This window comes from Bolinopsis microptera, chromosome 8, assembly GCF_026151205.1.
Source record: "Bolinopsis microptera isolate Bmic1 chromosome 8, MBARI_Bmic_1.0, whole genome shotgun sequence".
Classification (NCBI taxonomy): Eukaryota; Metazoa; Ctenophora; class Tentaculata; order Lobata; family Bolinopsidae; genus Bolinopsis; species Bolinopsis microptera.
The window spans coordinates 16,397,097-16,412,246 of record NC_087079.1 but is presented as its reverse complement, the minus strand read 5'-3'; the positions used below and the strand labels follow the sequence as shown (position 1 = coordinate 16,412,246).

Genomic DNA, 15,150 nt, shown 5'->3' with positions numbered 1-15,150 from the left:
GAAGTAGTTGATTAGTTTATGAAGTAGTTTTAGACGCACGTGTCCAGTATTTCAAAAGGAGCCTTAAGACATTTTTCCAGTTTTTATAGCTCGAGCTATAATATTACATATAATCGTATACCACGTGTACACTGTATATGATAACCTGTACACTGTACATGATAACCTCGGCTGTTCATTTGATTTCATAACTATGATCTGTAAACAAGTGATGAAAAACTATTTAGAAGAGATGCACTGGATAAGAAAGTTATCAGAGTTAGAGATTTACTGGATTATTTATCGATTTAACGAAGAATTCGAAACACAGTTTTAAATATTCGTAATATAAAACTCCAAAAGTCAATACATGATCGTTATGTCATCAACGATAAAATATGTAGATCGTATACTAGGTGAAACATTGTGTCCAGTGTCGGTAAAAACGCCTATGTAAACATGGTTTCAGTCAGAGTTATTTTCCTTGGGTTAAGATAATTAATCTATGATGACTTCTTTATGACCTAACTTTTATCAGCCGAATTATGGAAGGAACACTACTACTACTACTACTACTGTGTCGGAACTAAGTCTGATCTACGCCAGATAACCCCCTCCATATATCACTGTCCCGCATCAGAGCATCAGGGTTCGCAGTTCCTCTTTATAGTTTGTCCCAACTTCCTTCAGTAACATAGACAAGTAGCTTTGTCTTGGTCGGCCTTGCTGTGCTCTACCATGCATACTGCATAGGTTCCCATAAGACTAAATCACTGGCAAGTAGCTCAGGATGTCTGAAGGAACAAGATTTTATATCTTATTTTCTTGACTATTTCTGTAAATACACATACTGCTACACGTGAGACGATGTATTCTCAATATTTGTGGCCTGTAGCACCATTTCTTACCCCCATTTGTAGCACACTTTCCTCCATTTATATCTGACACTTTTAGAGTGGTTCAGTGTATATTTTTGGTTAATTACTTGCTCTATCATAGCTGTTAATAGATCAAGTTAGACTAAGGTAGAATATTACTGGTAATTGCAAGATGGCTCATGGTGACCGTGTCACAAAAACCAAGAATGCATCCTCTTACTGATAATACACGTTGGCAATTTTCACTATTCGTAACGCGCCAAATTTATTGTATGATCATGAACGCGCAAAACGAGCTGAACTAAACCATGCATGTGGTCGGTCAGACCCTTGTTGATTTAATTCGTGGTTCGTGGTAAGGCTCATGGTAGTCGGGTGGCGCGCACGAGCGATAAGACTTATGGCTCGGTCGACCGAGCCATAAGTCTTATCGCTCGTGCGCGCCACCCGACTACCATGAGCCTAAAGACGTATTTTGAAAGCTGATTTCGGATCACATGACATGGGGTTAAAATGCTGATGGATAATCACTCTATGCCCGCTCGTTATAACAGACTATTACTTTGGAATTTGACTCGTTCTCTAGGTAGCTCTGGTACCTAATGTTCAATGTTAATAGAGGTCCTTCTAGAAAAATCTCGAAACGCTCGAGGGTCCTTAATTATTATACATTCGAACGTAGATATTTTTCTAGAAGAGTCCTAGGAATAGGAAGAACTCAGGTCATATTTTTAACTAAATAAAATAGTTAACTAAATAAAAAGTAAAAGATATTTTCAATATAAAGAAAACATTTCATTTTGAGAAAAATCATTCGCTGAACAATCTTAAATGGAACCTGCCAATCCAAAACAAAAGCGTCCACCAAGGAAAAGATCAAAAATAACAGCACATATCTAACATTTGAAGAGAGGCTGAGATAAAATGAGGCTGCAATTAAATGAGAAATTTGATTTAGAACAAAAATAAAATCTTCGTCATGACATAAAAGCGAGTAAATATAATAAAAAAGAATAAAATGTATAAATTAAGTGCACATATTTGTGAAGTAACTGGCTGATGGACGCTTTAAGTTTAACTTTCTGCGTTTGAAGCTCAGGTTCAGGATCTCATCATGTCGAGAGAAGGCCCGCATTCCTCCTCCTCACCCTCCTCGCTGTCTCCCTCCTTCTCTTTCTCATCTCTCATCTCTACATCCTCAACCGGTTTACTGTTCACACCTGCATCGTTATCAGGTATCTCCTCCACTGCCTCAGTTTCGTCCTTCTCTCCCGCTTCCTTGTTGGAGTCTACCTCGGTCTCTTGAATTCCAGCAATATCTTCAGCTGGTTGATCCTGCTCAGTCTGGGTCGTCTCCATTTCAGCGGACTGCTCAGTTGCTGCTGCTGCCTCACTCGACTGCTCTTCTGTTTCTTCCTCCTCATCTGGAAATGTATTTGTTTAACCGATACTTCATTATTGCCCAAAAGAGACCTAGAGGCTCTACAAAATTCAGGTATCTGTATTAATGGCGATTTTCTGATATTCCAGGCTGAAAATTAATATACTATTGATTAGTATAAATTAATTTGTTTAACTAAGTATTGTTTGGTTATTGCTGTGATATAAAACACATCGATAGTGCTACTTACATTTGACGTGAGGAAAGGGCTGGAACTCGTCCCTTACATCCTGGAAGTTAGAGGGCAGTATCCGGATTGGATGGACAACATCCTCGTTATCACTATTCTCGCTATCATCCCGGTCTTCTGCTGTACCAACGTCGTCTATTGCCAGGAACTGAGGAGACAATATTTTTAGGCAACAGTTAAAAGAGGGTTGTTACCTAAAAGAAACAAAAACAATGAAAACTAAAATAATCTAAAGTGATATTCAGTGTAGCTGAAGTTAAGGATTGTACTATAAGATAATGGCATTATCGTATACAATATTGCTGTAAAAACGGTGAACAAGAAATAAGCTGCTAGAAGCAGATCCTTACCGGCTGAGCAAGAGTTTCTTCCAGGTTCTTCTTCTTCTTTTCAGGATCTTCCTCAATCGGTGCATCTATCGTTTTAGCTTCCTTAGGTGTCTAGAGAGATATTCTTGTGAATTTCATGAGGTCTTAAAATTAAGTTCAAAGTAATAACAAGGCGAAGAATTTCTAATTTCAAAAACTTTGACTATCCCATACAACCCTTGTAAAAGCTAAAATCTGTGATAGTGGAGACAGGATAGCGAGCAGTTTGGTCATTATTCTTAACTTCTTTTTGATTACTTAACTTAATAATCTAATTAAACTAATTTCGTAGCCGATTATTATTCATACCTGGAATCTATGAGCAGCAGATTCAACAGCTTCTTTTTGCTTGTTAAGCTCATTCTGCTCCTTCGTCAACTTTTCAATTACTTGGTAGTAGTAATCGTACACAAACTTGCTCATCTCCGGCATATCCTTGATGACCTTAGCAGAAGGTGGCAAGTCTCCAGTCTTCCTGTTAACAAGGTTAAGATCGTTAAAATTCACAGATTTTAAAGAGAATATTATATTTGGGTCACCACCTAAAAATTAGGCATCGAAAAGTAGCCCTTCGGTTTAAATTAAAAACTACATCATATTTCATACTATCATTCACAGATATCAATATCCCCTTTCGACAGCAGAAACACGCGGGTCTCCAGGTATACCTGTTTGTGGGGAACCTCTCGTCAGGATATATGTGGAGCTCTGTGGGATGCTTCAGGAGCTGTTTGAAGGCGGGGGTCAACTCGTAGCAGTTAGCAAATATACCTGGGGGAGTCGTATTGTTAACTTACAGAAAGGGGGGGGGGGGTCAACCTCATTTTACCTCATGAGGCCAGCCAAAAAAGGCAAAATTGGGATGAGGTAAAATGAGGTAAAATGAGGTAAATAAATCTAGTTTTCTAAGCCTTTTTTTAGAGACAAAAAAGGTTTATTCGAAGTCATTATACTATAATTCGAGGCTGTGCGTGGTCTCCCATGATATTTAATGGTTTATTAGGGGTGATGTGGTCCCTGGGAAGGGGCATTCCCAGTTTAACCTACTTACTCTCCAAACTTGGGGTAAATAAAACTTCGCATCATAATTATTATTTATGAAAAGAAAATTGAACATTTCAATTTCCATGATCCATTAGGAAATTGTTAATAGCACTTGCTAAGTTTTGTAAAGGAATTAGCAATAACTTTAGTGTCACTTTGGCAGTTGTCAATTTATGGGGATATTTCCGCATTGCATGACATGAACCATTTAAATAATATCTTAGTTTGATATTGCGATTATCGAGTCACTCTGAAACAAATTGTGTCTAACTAGACCAAATGTAAACAACAGTTGTGCATGGAACTGGATTGGATATCTACATGAATTTAGTCGAAATTGCATAGTGAAAGGTAATTTCATAATAAATTACTCATATAAACTCATACTTCATACAATTCTAAGTTCTTATGTACATGTTCAATGTTCATGATTCGCTGTAGAATAAAAGGCGGTTCGGGGGCGGTTCACAAAACCACTTTTCGTTTAAATAATTAGATATCACCTCTAATTAGTTGCTCTACAGGATCAGGAACAACCAAACAATTTTTTATGTCTACGGTTTCGTATAATACTGACTTGGGCCACGCCCATATTTTTCACCAATTTTTAACAGGTAAAATTATCTAAATCGTCAATTTAGTCACGAAGGAGTTTGGAAGGAGTTCTAAATGTGTGCTCCTCTAATATAAACAGTAGCAAATGGTTAACTTTAGTCGAGGTTTCAGGTCTCTACAATGTCGGGAAGTTCCTGCAGGAATTTGCGCATTGCGCTGAAGCGCAAGATTCACTGCGCCAAAAGCGAAGGTCGTAGAGACATGAGACCTTGACTAAAGTTAACCATTTCATACCATTGCAATCAGAGTATGCCACTTTCAGAGTCCTGAACACACTCCTACAGCTCTTAATCGTCAATTATATGAATTTTACCTGTTAAAATATACCATCTTTAACTGATATCAATTTAGTTTAAAACACTGTTAGTTTTAAAAAAGAACATATTACTTCACACCAAACTAACGCACAATATGATAATATAAAAAAGGAAGATTTTCCTTGGATTCCGAATTCAACTTTGATTATATCCTGGCACTGATTATCATTTCTCGATTGTTCTCCACTTTCCAATGCAGTCAGCAAGTTCCAATTTAGGTAGACTAGGTTTTCGAATCTTCATATTATGTTCAGAAGCAGGCCAGAAGGGGTTGTTACCAGAGGAATATCTTCTTGGAACAAGGAATTAATGAGGTCTTCATTTATTTCTTCATAACTCGTCACTGACAGTCCGGACAGGATGAGCATTGACGAGATCCACTGATTACTTCATAGCTCGTCATTGATAGGATCAGTATTAAATGAGGTCGAATGATTACTTCATAGCTCGTCACTAACTGGATCAGCATAACATGACTAACAACTAACGAGGTCCAGTGATCTGAGATCTCTTGCTGATACGTCAAAACAAGATCAGTAAATAGCTATAAATATCGAAAAAAATTAGCTTAGAAATTACAGAGTACAAATGCCTTCTTCACAACTAACTCTTTGGCCTCATCTTTTTAAATCACTCATTCCCTCTGAAACAAGATAATGCTTAGGACTAGGACGAACTTAGTTAACTTCTTGTATAATTCGGTAAGAGGAAGATTCCTTAGTAAGCTAACATTCTTTTGTAGGATGTTACCACTTATCATATCTGTTATCCAGCATAATCCCACAACTAGACCCTCTTATTCTGGAGTCTTGACAATGACAGCAGCAATGTACACTATTTTGATGGTCCAGGTCTCCAAGAAAACCTTCCTCTTTATATTCTCATATTGTGTGTTAGTTTGGTGTGAAGTATTATTTTCTTTTTTAAAACTAACAGTGTTAAACTAAATTGATATCAGTAAAAGATGATATATTTTAACAGGTAAAATTCATACAATTGACGATTAAGAGATATTGGAGTGTGTTCAGGACTCTGAAAGTGGCATACTCTTATAGCAATGGTATGAAATGGTTAACTTTAGTCAAGGTCTCATGTCTCTACGACCTTCGCTTTTGGCGCTGTGAATCTTGCGCTTCAGCGCAATGCGCAAATTCCTGCAGGAACTTTCCGACATTGTAGAGACCTGAGACCTCGACTAAAGTTAACCATTTCCTACTGTTTATATTAGAGGAGCACACATTTAGAACTCCTCCCATACTCCTTCGTGACTAAATTGACGATTTAGAGAATTTTACCTGTTAAAAATTTTTGCCGAGATTTACCTCATTTTACCTCATGAGGCCAGCCAAAAAAGGCAAAATTGGGATGAGGTTAAATGAGGTAAAATGAGGTTGACCCCCCCCCCCCAGAAAGTTATCAAAATCGCTGTTCTTAAACCATGCTAAATAACCGAGGATAAAGCCGATTCAAATGAAAATATTATATTTCTGAATATTGGATTTCAGATATTAATTCCTATGGAATTAAACATGCCGGGTAGTAAGGTTTGGATCTCGGGGTCGAATAAGATGTCTCGGAATCTGATGTCAGGTAATCAGGCTACATGTCTGTGAATGAAATTGTGTGTCACCCCGTTAGACGTTACTATGCAACTTACTATTTCTCCCCCAATTTGCACGTTCGTTCACTGAACAAACGTACAGAAATCTCTGACAATCTGATCGAAGCATCGAGAAGAATAATTTTCCGAATTAAATTTACAGGGATTGTCCACATGATAGTTTGAAATTTAGAAAGAGCAAATGTGTCTACGATACGACTTACAAAGCTGGTAGTTCAAAAGAAAAGTAAGGCTTTTATAAATTTACAATAGGTTCAAAAATAACAAAATATCTTCTATGTGGGACAACTCATCCAGTAGAGGCTTAATGGATCTTTAATTTGTAATTGGCTGGCTAAGCTAGGGACGCTGTAATAGGCGAGATTTGATCACGTGATGATGAAAAGTAGAAACCTTGCGACAAACGGCTATTATAAAGGCTGTTTTATGAGCGCAGTTCAGTCCAATCACTCATTATTTTGTTAGTTAGAAAGCTTCGATAGTTTACAGAAACATACAAGATTTTCCTTTTCTTAAAGACGGAATCGTCGGAGAATGCTTTCTTTCTACTTTCTTCTCTTTGCGGTGGAGTTAACTGCTGACGAAGGTAAACAAATATTGCACTTTTCATGGCCCACCACATGATTTTAATATCTAGTTAGTTGCAACTTGCAGAGAACAACTTTCCAACGAATTTAATGAGAAGTGTATACCTATTATAGGTATACCCTTCTCATTAAATTCGTTGGAAAATTTTTCTCTGTAATTACCCTACCCTACTCTAGTGTGTTATAGATTACGCACATTTTCAATGAATTTGAACGTTTGTCAAACAAATTGTCAAATACATACGAAAAATATAATTTCTCAATGCTGATCACATTTTGATATTAAAATTTGGTAGGCCTATAATTTATAATATTTTTCAAACAGGCTGGATACCAGTAAAACGGGTAACCATGACAGAATTTGATCTGGAGAAGTGTTCTCTTGAAATAAAGACGAGCAGTATGGCGGGGAATCGAAATAAGGTAGATGTACGGTTCTACAGTTCACAAGGAGACCTAGCAGGCGGAATCTCTTTCGACTTCCTCTCTAGAGCGTTGTATTCTATCCTTAAATGCAAATCATGGACTGACTTTCCAACTATCCTCCCCTTTGCTGAACACAAGGTATGGAGGATAACCCTAACTAGAACCTTAGGTATCAGAATAGTGGTGAACTGTAATGACAAAGAGGTGCTCAACATCCCGATATCTGACTCAACGTGTATTGGCTCGACTTGGAGTTGGATCAAGCAAGGAGCAAAGATACGGTTTTCCCACTCAGACAAGTCATCAGAGAACTACAGATGCAAAGCTAAGCCTCAATTAGCAGGTGACTTATTTGAGTAGAAATTATGATTATTGGGATTATTGAACTACTTTAAACGTAGCCCTAATACATTACCTTTACAATTTGTCAAGAGTTCAGAAAAGCAAGCTAAGGGCGTTTGCTTTTTATGAACTACTTTTCAAATTTCGTTTTTGACTAATAAAAAATGTTAGTTAGCATTTTGTGAAGATGTAAAACACTGTTACAAGCACTGCAATAAATGATAACAAGACAAAACCCAAATCAGGTGACTTAGCCAGGTAATATAAGCTCTCCTTGCTGATCTCTTTTTACCTTGATCATTTTCAAGATGTTTATATCATGTATGGTATGTACTATGTTTTTGTTACGACATAATCATGATAATATATTTCTTGTATTGGTTGCGGTCTGCGGAGAAGTCTCCCTTCCGTTCAGTTGAATTTCAGGTAAAACGCAGGTAAAACTTCTCATTTCACGTAGATTACATCTGTTCAATAATTACTCATGCTAGCTGGTATTAGAAAATATTCTGGATAATTACGGTAGCTTGTGTGACAGTAAACCTATTGTTACTGGAAAGTAGATAAATATTGTCAGATCGAAGTATACTACATTAGTCCCATTAGTGAAATTAGATTAATATAAGGAAACGCATGAAATTTTGGAAAATTAGAAGGGGCAGACTTTTCTGGATATAATTTTTTTCTCCATGAAGATTGAAGACGTAATGGAAATGCAATGTGAGATGTAACATCTGCTACTCCTGAAACTTCTCCCTTTCTCATGGGAATAACAGAAGTCATCATTGACAAGTAAGTTACAATCACACTATAATGATCTACTATATTTCATTTCTTAATGTCAACCGCGGTTTTCAGTTGAACCAACCAATATATTCATGCTGCCGAAAACGTCTTACTTCAACCTATTGTAATATATATATTCTGAAGTTAACATTATCAATCTCACAGGTACGGTTAGACATGAGTGAAGACGATGCAGATATTGCCATCAGAGTCAACTCAAGACTACTTTCTATAAGTTAAGTTGACATTGGATATTACAATTATTCGAGCACAATGTTATATCAATAATAATTTCTGCGACCATTGTCTAATTTAAGTCTTGGCATGATATATGACTTGCAGCGGAAAAATAAACCAACAAAACCCCCCCTTCAGTAAAGTCAAACGGAATAAACTCAAACAATTAGCTTTTGCAGCACTCTCAGCCAGTAAATGAGATCTATCAGGTTGGTAAAAACGGTGCATTAACTCATGATGACTCAAGCTGGACTTATTCAACAAGATGCAATCATTATTTGCATGTTTAATGAGACAGTATTTAATGTTTTCGGAACCTGGTTTATACTAGTTAGAACATTATTAAACCAGAAACCAGGGACAAAATCTTGAACTGTAGAAATAAAAAGGCGAACCGTTCATCAAGCATTATGATACGCAATGCATTGGAAATGTGAAATTTGACAATCCAGTATACTAGTATAACATTGTATAACGACACTCAATTACAGGACGGAAATCGAGAAAGCTCATGAGTGATAATTTGAAAACGCAACGATTACCCAACGTAATGAAAAGTTCAGTAAATTGTTGAGTGGACAGATAAAATATGTACGTATGGGACAATGTCCATTGAACATTGGACGGTTTTTATATTTTTCCTGTATTGATTGCCTGAATTTAAATTTAACTAGATTTTTCGGAAATGATAATGTATGTGACATCTAAATCCTTTTGAAATAACATTTTAGAGCATTTATTTTCCTACAATGATTGCAGGAACTTATTTATCTTTTGGCCATGATATAAAAAACTGGCTGTTACAGCATAAGAAAGTTATTCGTTAGATACAAAAATATTTTTTATATATTTGAGGTCTCGTCAAAAATGTTAACGAGAGTTAAAGTGACATTCAAATTATCCTTTACAATTTCATAACAATTTCATGTAAATTGCTATGACTATACACACATTGAAAGCACTTGTTTTTAGAAATTGTATTAATGACCACTGTCGGAAAATGCATCATCATTAGCCATGTGAATTCTAGTTCACATAAAATACAAAATTTCCAATAGTAAGACAGCACTGACCGACTCTAGCGAAGACGTAGAGTCCCAGTCGTGCACGTGACATAGCCACGATGAGCCGTCTGACGTCACGAAGATGACCCACAGTCTTTGTCCTGACTAGGGAGAGCAGGATGTAGTTGTTCTGACTTCCCTGAAAAGTTTGGTTTTAGTTAAACTGTTTTAGGAGCCTTCTTTTTCTTCCTCAATTCTTTAATTTCATACTGGGTCACACAGGGGATCGATAAAATCATCAACAATAACTTCCACTATATAGGGGGGGGTCCAAGGGGAACTTTGGGGAGTTTTGGGGAACTTTTTTTTGGGGAACTTCAGGAAACCTGGGGGACTTTCCCAAAGTTCCCCAAAAAATTATCAATGAAACAAATAATTTTGGGGAATTTTGGGGAACTTTTTTTTGGGGAACTTCAGAAAGTTCCCCAAAATTCCCCAAAGTTCCCCAAAAAAATTATCATGCCAAAAAAATTATCATGCTGCAAGTATCAACAAGTAAGTTAAGATTATACCTTATAATAACATACATGTTAACATTAATGGGTATTAATGTATATTAGAGAAATTTTGAATAATTTTGAATAATTTTGAATAATTTTGAATAATTTTGAATATTTTTGAATAATTTTGAATAATTTTGGGGAATTTTGGGGAACTTTGGGGAGTTTTGGGGAACTTTTTTTTGGGGAACTTCAGAAATCTTGGGGGACTTTCCCAAAGTTCCCCAAAGTTCCCCTTGGACCCCCCCCTATATACACATAATAAAACCAAAGATGTTTATAATCAGTAATACGACTCCTACTATACTACTACTCCTAGCAGCGACCATCAAACCTGATATCTGTCGACAGTAGTGATGGTTTTAGGGAAACCAAACACGGGGTTATCCCCACACCTCTGTTTCACAACATCTCTGATAAGGTGTTTCTGTCCGTTGTAGGTTGTCAGTATAGTGATTTCCTCACTCTTGTAGCCTGTGAAAATGGATAGCTGTGTAGCGGAAAACTGCTCAATGTTATCTATTTTAAAAATTTAAATTTAAACTACTATACTAGTACTGAGTGGAGTTGGGTTAGAAACATATAAGAGACACGATGATTTAACTTGTAGAAGCTAAATCAGTATAGTGATCTCCTCGCTCTTGTAACCTGTGAAAATGGATGTCGGGATTAGGGACAGTACATGAAGTCCAATGTGAAGTACGTGTAGTACACCGGGATGTTGTGTAGTGGAAAACTGTTTAATGTTATGGGACAATTAGTTAAATCTTTAAAATTTAAACTACTATACTAGTGAACAATTGTTAAAGTTGCCTACCTAAGAGTCGCATGTACATGTAGACAGCAACAACATATTCAGCTTCACCAAGGTTCTGATAGAAGTAAGGGTTTGGTTCTGACTCTCCGACACCGTTGAAATCTTCAACGTTTATAAGCTGAGGTGAGGAGTCAGTTGTTCACCTTTTAAAATGTGTCACAAGTTGAATTTACAAATTCTTTAAAATCCACTAAGTGTCTTACTACACCTAAACTGCTAAAATGGGCTTTTATGGGTTAACGTTTGAACACGTAATCTAAGAATGACGAAATGTAACAAACGTTATACAATCTCCAAACATAAAGATGCACTCAGACTGACCTGATAGTCGAAAGAGAGACCGGGATTGCTGGTAAGGTACTCGGAACTGTTGAGAACATGCGGCAAGTTGCCAAGTTTCTTGTAGCGCCAGTTGTACAGGTTAGCTAGTGAGGCCCGGGATCTTCCTTGTTTGTCTAGCTCTATTGCTGGTACTCCTGGAGAGGGTTGTTTTACTTTAAACACGCTCGGCTTGTGGTCAACACGACATGAAACAAACAAATAGCACGTTTAACTGTTTAACCAAAGAGATGTTGTTTTACAGGGTGGCCCATAAAACACTACCCATCCTTATCTACAGCGACCTGTAACAATTTTAAGAGATAAGGATGGGTAGTGTTTTATGGGCCACCCTGTATAATAACAAATTAATCCTACTACTGTCACGTTTACTATGGGATATATTATATTCAATTAAACTCAGTATAGTACCCTATAGGAGACCTACCTAGTCGAATAAAGCGAGTGAAGAGGCTCTGTAGGAGACCTACCTAGTCGAATAAAGCGAGTGAAGAGGCTCTGTATAATACCCTATAGGAGACCTACCTAGTCTAATAAAGCGAGTGAAGAGGCTCTGTATAATACCCTATAGGAGACCTACCTAGTCGAATAAAGCGGGTGAAGAGGCTCTGTTCCATATTACCCTATAGGAGACCTACCTAGTCGAATAAAGCGAGTGAAGAGGCTCTGTATAATACCCTATAGGAGACCTACCTAGTCTAATAAAGCGAGTGAAGAGGCTCTGTATAATACCCTATAGGAGACCTACCTAGTCGAATAAAGCGGGTGAAGAGGCTCTGTTCCATATTACCCTATAGGAGACCTACCTAGTCGAATAAAGCGGGTGAAGAGGCTCTGTATAATACCCTATAGGAGACCTACCTAGTCGAATAAAGCGGGTGAAGAGGCTCTGTTCCATATTACCCTATAGGAGACCTACCTAGTCTAATAAAGCGAGTGAAGAGGCTCTGTATAATACCCTATAGGAGACCTACCTAGTCGAATAAAGCGGGTGAAGAGACCTACCTAGTCGAATAAAGCGAGTGAAGAGGCTCTGTTCCATATTACCCTATAGGAGACCTACCTAGTCGAATAAAGCGAGTGAAGAGGCTCTGTATAATACCCTAATATTGGAGACCTACCTAGTCGAATAAAGCGAGTGAAGAGGCTCTGTTCCATATTACCCTATAGGAGACCTACCTAGTCTAATAAAGCGAGTGAAGAGGCTCTGTATAATACCCTATAGGAGACCTACCTAGTCGAATAAAGCGGGTGAAGAGGCTCTGTTCCATATTACCCTATAGGAGACCTACCTAGTCTAATAAAGCGAGTGAAGAGGCTCTGTATAATACCCTATAGGAGACCTACCTAGTCGAATAAAGCGGGTGAAGAGACCTACCTAGTCGAATAAAGCGAGTGAAGAGGCTCTGTTCCATATTGTTAATCTCAGTATAATACCCTATAGGAGACCTACCTAGTCGAATAAAGCGAGTGAAGAGGCTCTGTTCCATATTGTTAATCTCAGTATAATACCCTATAGGAGACCTACCTAGTCGAATAAAGCGAGTGAAGAGGCTCTGTTCTGAGGAGACCTACCTAAGGCCCCTTCCAGCCATTGCCACTGCGAATTTAACCTAAAACCTGCCCAGTTAATAGCGAAGACTGCGAAATTACCACTCCTGCCTAGTAATCTAATTTACCCTGTCCAGATCAGCAGTATATTACACTAAATCCGCAGGTTTTCTCTTAATTTTTTATGTCAAAACCTGCCTAATTAACTAGTGATCCTGCATCAACAGCGCAGGTATTTGTTATTTGGCAGGTTTTCTATTAACTTGGCAGGATTTGCTATAAAATTATTAATCCTTTCCGGATGGATTACGGCAGTGATAAAGTTAAATCGGCAGGTTTTCCATTAACTTGGCAGGATTTTTTATAAAATTATCAATCCTTGCCGGATAGATTACGGCAGTGATAAAGTTAAATCGGCAGGTTTTCCATTAACTTTGCAGGATTTGTTATAAAATTATCAATCCATGCCAAATAGATTATAATGCTATAATCTTATTATGGCAGCGTTAAATTTATAAATTGGCAGGTTTCTTTTATCTTTCTTTTAAGTTCTTAAGTTATTTGGAATTTTGCTTATTTGGCACCAAAACTAAATAAAACCGAGTTGATTAGCGCAGTCAAGAAATTGGCCGGAGTTGATAAAAAGCTGACAACCATGGCACTGAATCTCCAAATGAGAGGTATAGTACGCTATATACTTATATAGTACGGTACCGCAACAATTGACCCCCTCCCCCCCCCCCCCCCCTCCGACTAATGACCCCCTGATGCAATCTACCCCCGACAATTGACCCCCCATGTAATTACACTGGGGTCAATTCAGGGTTAGGGTAAGGGTTAGGGTCAGGGTTAGGGTCAGGGTCAGGGTTAGGGTCAGGGTTAGGGTCAGGGTTAGGGTCAGGGTCAGGGTCAGGGTCAGGGTCAGGGTCAGGGTCAGGGTCAGGGTCAGGGTCAGGGTCAGGGTCAGGGTTAGGGTTAGGGTCAGGGTCAGGGTTAGGGTTACTGGGTAACACGACTCCTGTCAGCGACATCTGTCCGACAGCGACATCTGTCCGACTCAGGGTACCAGAAAAAACGACATTTGTCCGAAATTGTGATCTGATTTCAATACAACACATTTCCAATTAGAGACGTGATCTGAACTGTTAAATTGAATACGTAACATTGCCAATTTGAGATATGATCTGAGCCATAGTGTACTACTAGTTTATTTTCGACCTAGGCAGGCAGGCATGAAGCAACTGCGTTGTGAATGGCGAGCTCGTAGTCCATGAGAATGTATTGTGGTAGGTAGCCCCAAGGCCTCAGAAGGCCAGGTGTCTATCTCCTCGAACATGTTGCGGTAGAGGGTCGTCGATTTTCCAGGAATGAGTCCTTAGAAGAGGGGGAGGTGCCAGCCGTCAGGGAAGAGTCCGTGGACTGTGAAGAGCTGATGGAAGAGATTAGGTGCGGATTTGAAGGTACCGTTGGGCGTTGACTACGCAATGCTCCGCGTCCACCATATGATCTGCGTTCTTAGGAGTCCCCCAAAGGAATGATCGACGAGTCTGTTCGTCCCATCCAGAGTCCCAGAGCATCATTGGACTGTTGTCGGTAGAGAGGATTTAGTTTGCAGGAATGGATAGCGTTTCCAGATCTCTCGGGTCTGTTTGCTGCAGATCTGGGTCTGTTTACTGAAGATTGGTTGCCATTGTGGATTGCGATAACTGATCTCCATACGGCTGCTATCCTATATGTACTCATGTAGGCTGTGTCCTGTGATGTGATCGACAGCTTGTTAGTGTACGGCTAGCACAATCCTGTCCTTAAATAGTCAATCACGTATCGATGGATCAGATCTCAATGGATCAAATCAGCATTCGAACAATGGGAGCAACGTCACGAAATTACCCGTGAGTTTGTGAAATACGAATGTGAACCGAAATTACAATATGATCCGAAATTCGGACAGATGTCGCCAAAAACGACTCCTGTCCGACAGCGAAATCTGTCCGAAATCCCCAATTCGGCTGTCGGACAGATGTCGCTGTCGGACAGATGTCGCCCAA

At 38.5% G+C, this 15,150-nt stretch overlaps 1 protein-coding gene across 1 annotated transcript in view; it reads right to left on the bottom strand.

Moving 5' to 3' along the window:
- Positions 1 to 1,610: 1,610 nt before the first annotated feature.
- The window catches only part of LOC134819372 (RNA helicase aquarius-like), a 35,655-nt gene continuing 22,115 nt past the window's right edge, over positions 1,611 to 15,150 (bottom strand). The window contains exons 27-35 of the mRNA XM_063829303.1: positions 11,534 to 11,688; positions 11,213 to 11,330; positions 10,730 to 10,869; positions 9,905 to 10,034; positions 3,525 to 3,627; positions 3,166 to 3,331; positions 2,839 to 2,928; positions 2,489 to 2,636; positions 1,611 to 2,281 (exon numbers count right to left, since the gene is read on the bottom strand). Coding sequence (XP_063685373.1) covers positions 1,959 to 2,281; positions 2,489 to 2,636; positions 2,839 to 2,928; positions 3,166 to 3,331; positions 3,525 to 3,627; positions 9,905 to 10,034; positions 10,730 to 10,869; positions 11,213 to 11,330; positions 11,534 to 11,688 — 1,373 coding nt within the window. The 3' untranslated portion in view covers positions 1,611 to 1,958. The remainder of the gene's footprint in view (positions 2,282 to 2,488; positions 2,637 to 2,838; positions 2,929 to 3,165; positions 3,332 to 3,524; positions 3,628 to 9,904; positions 10,035 to 10,729; positions 10,870 to 11,212; positions 11,331 to 11,533; positions 11,689 to 15,150) is intronic.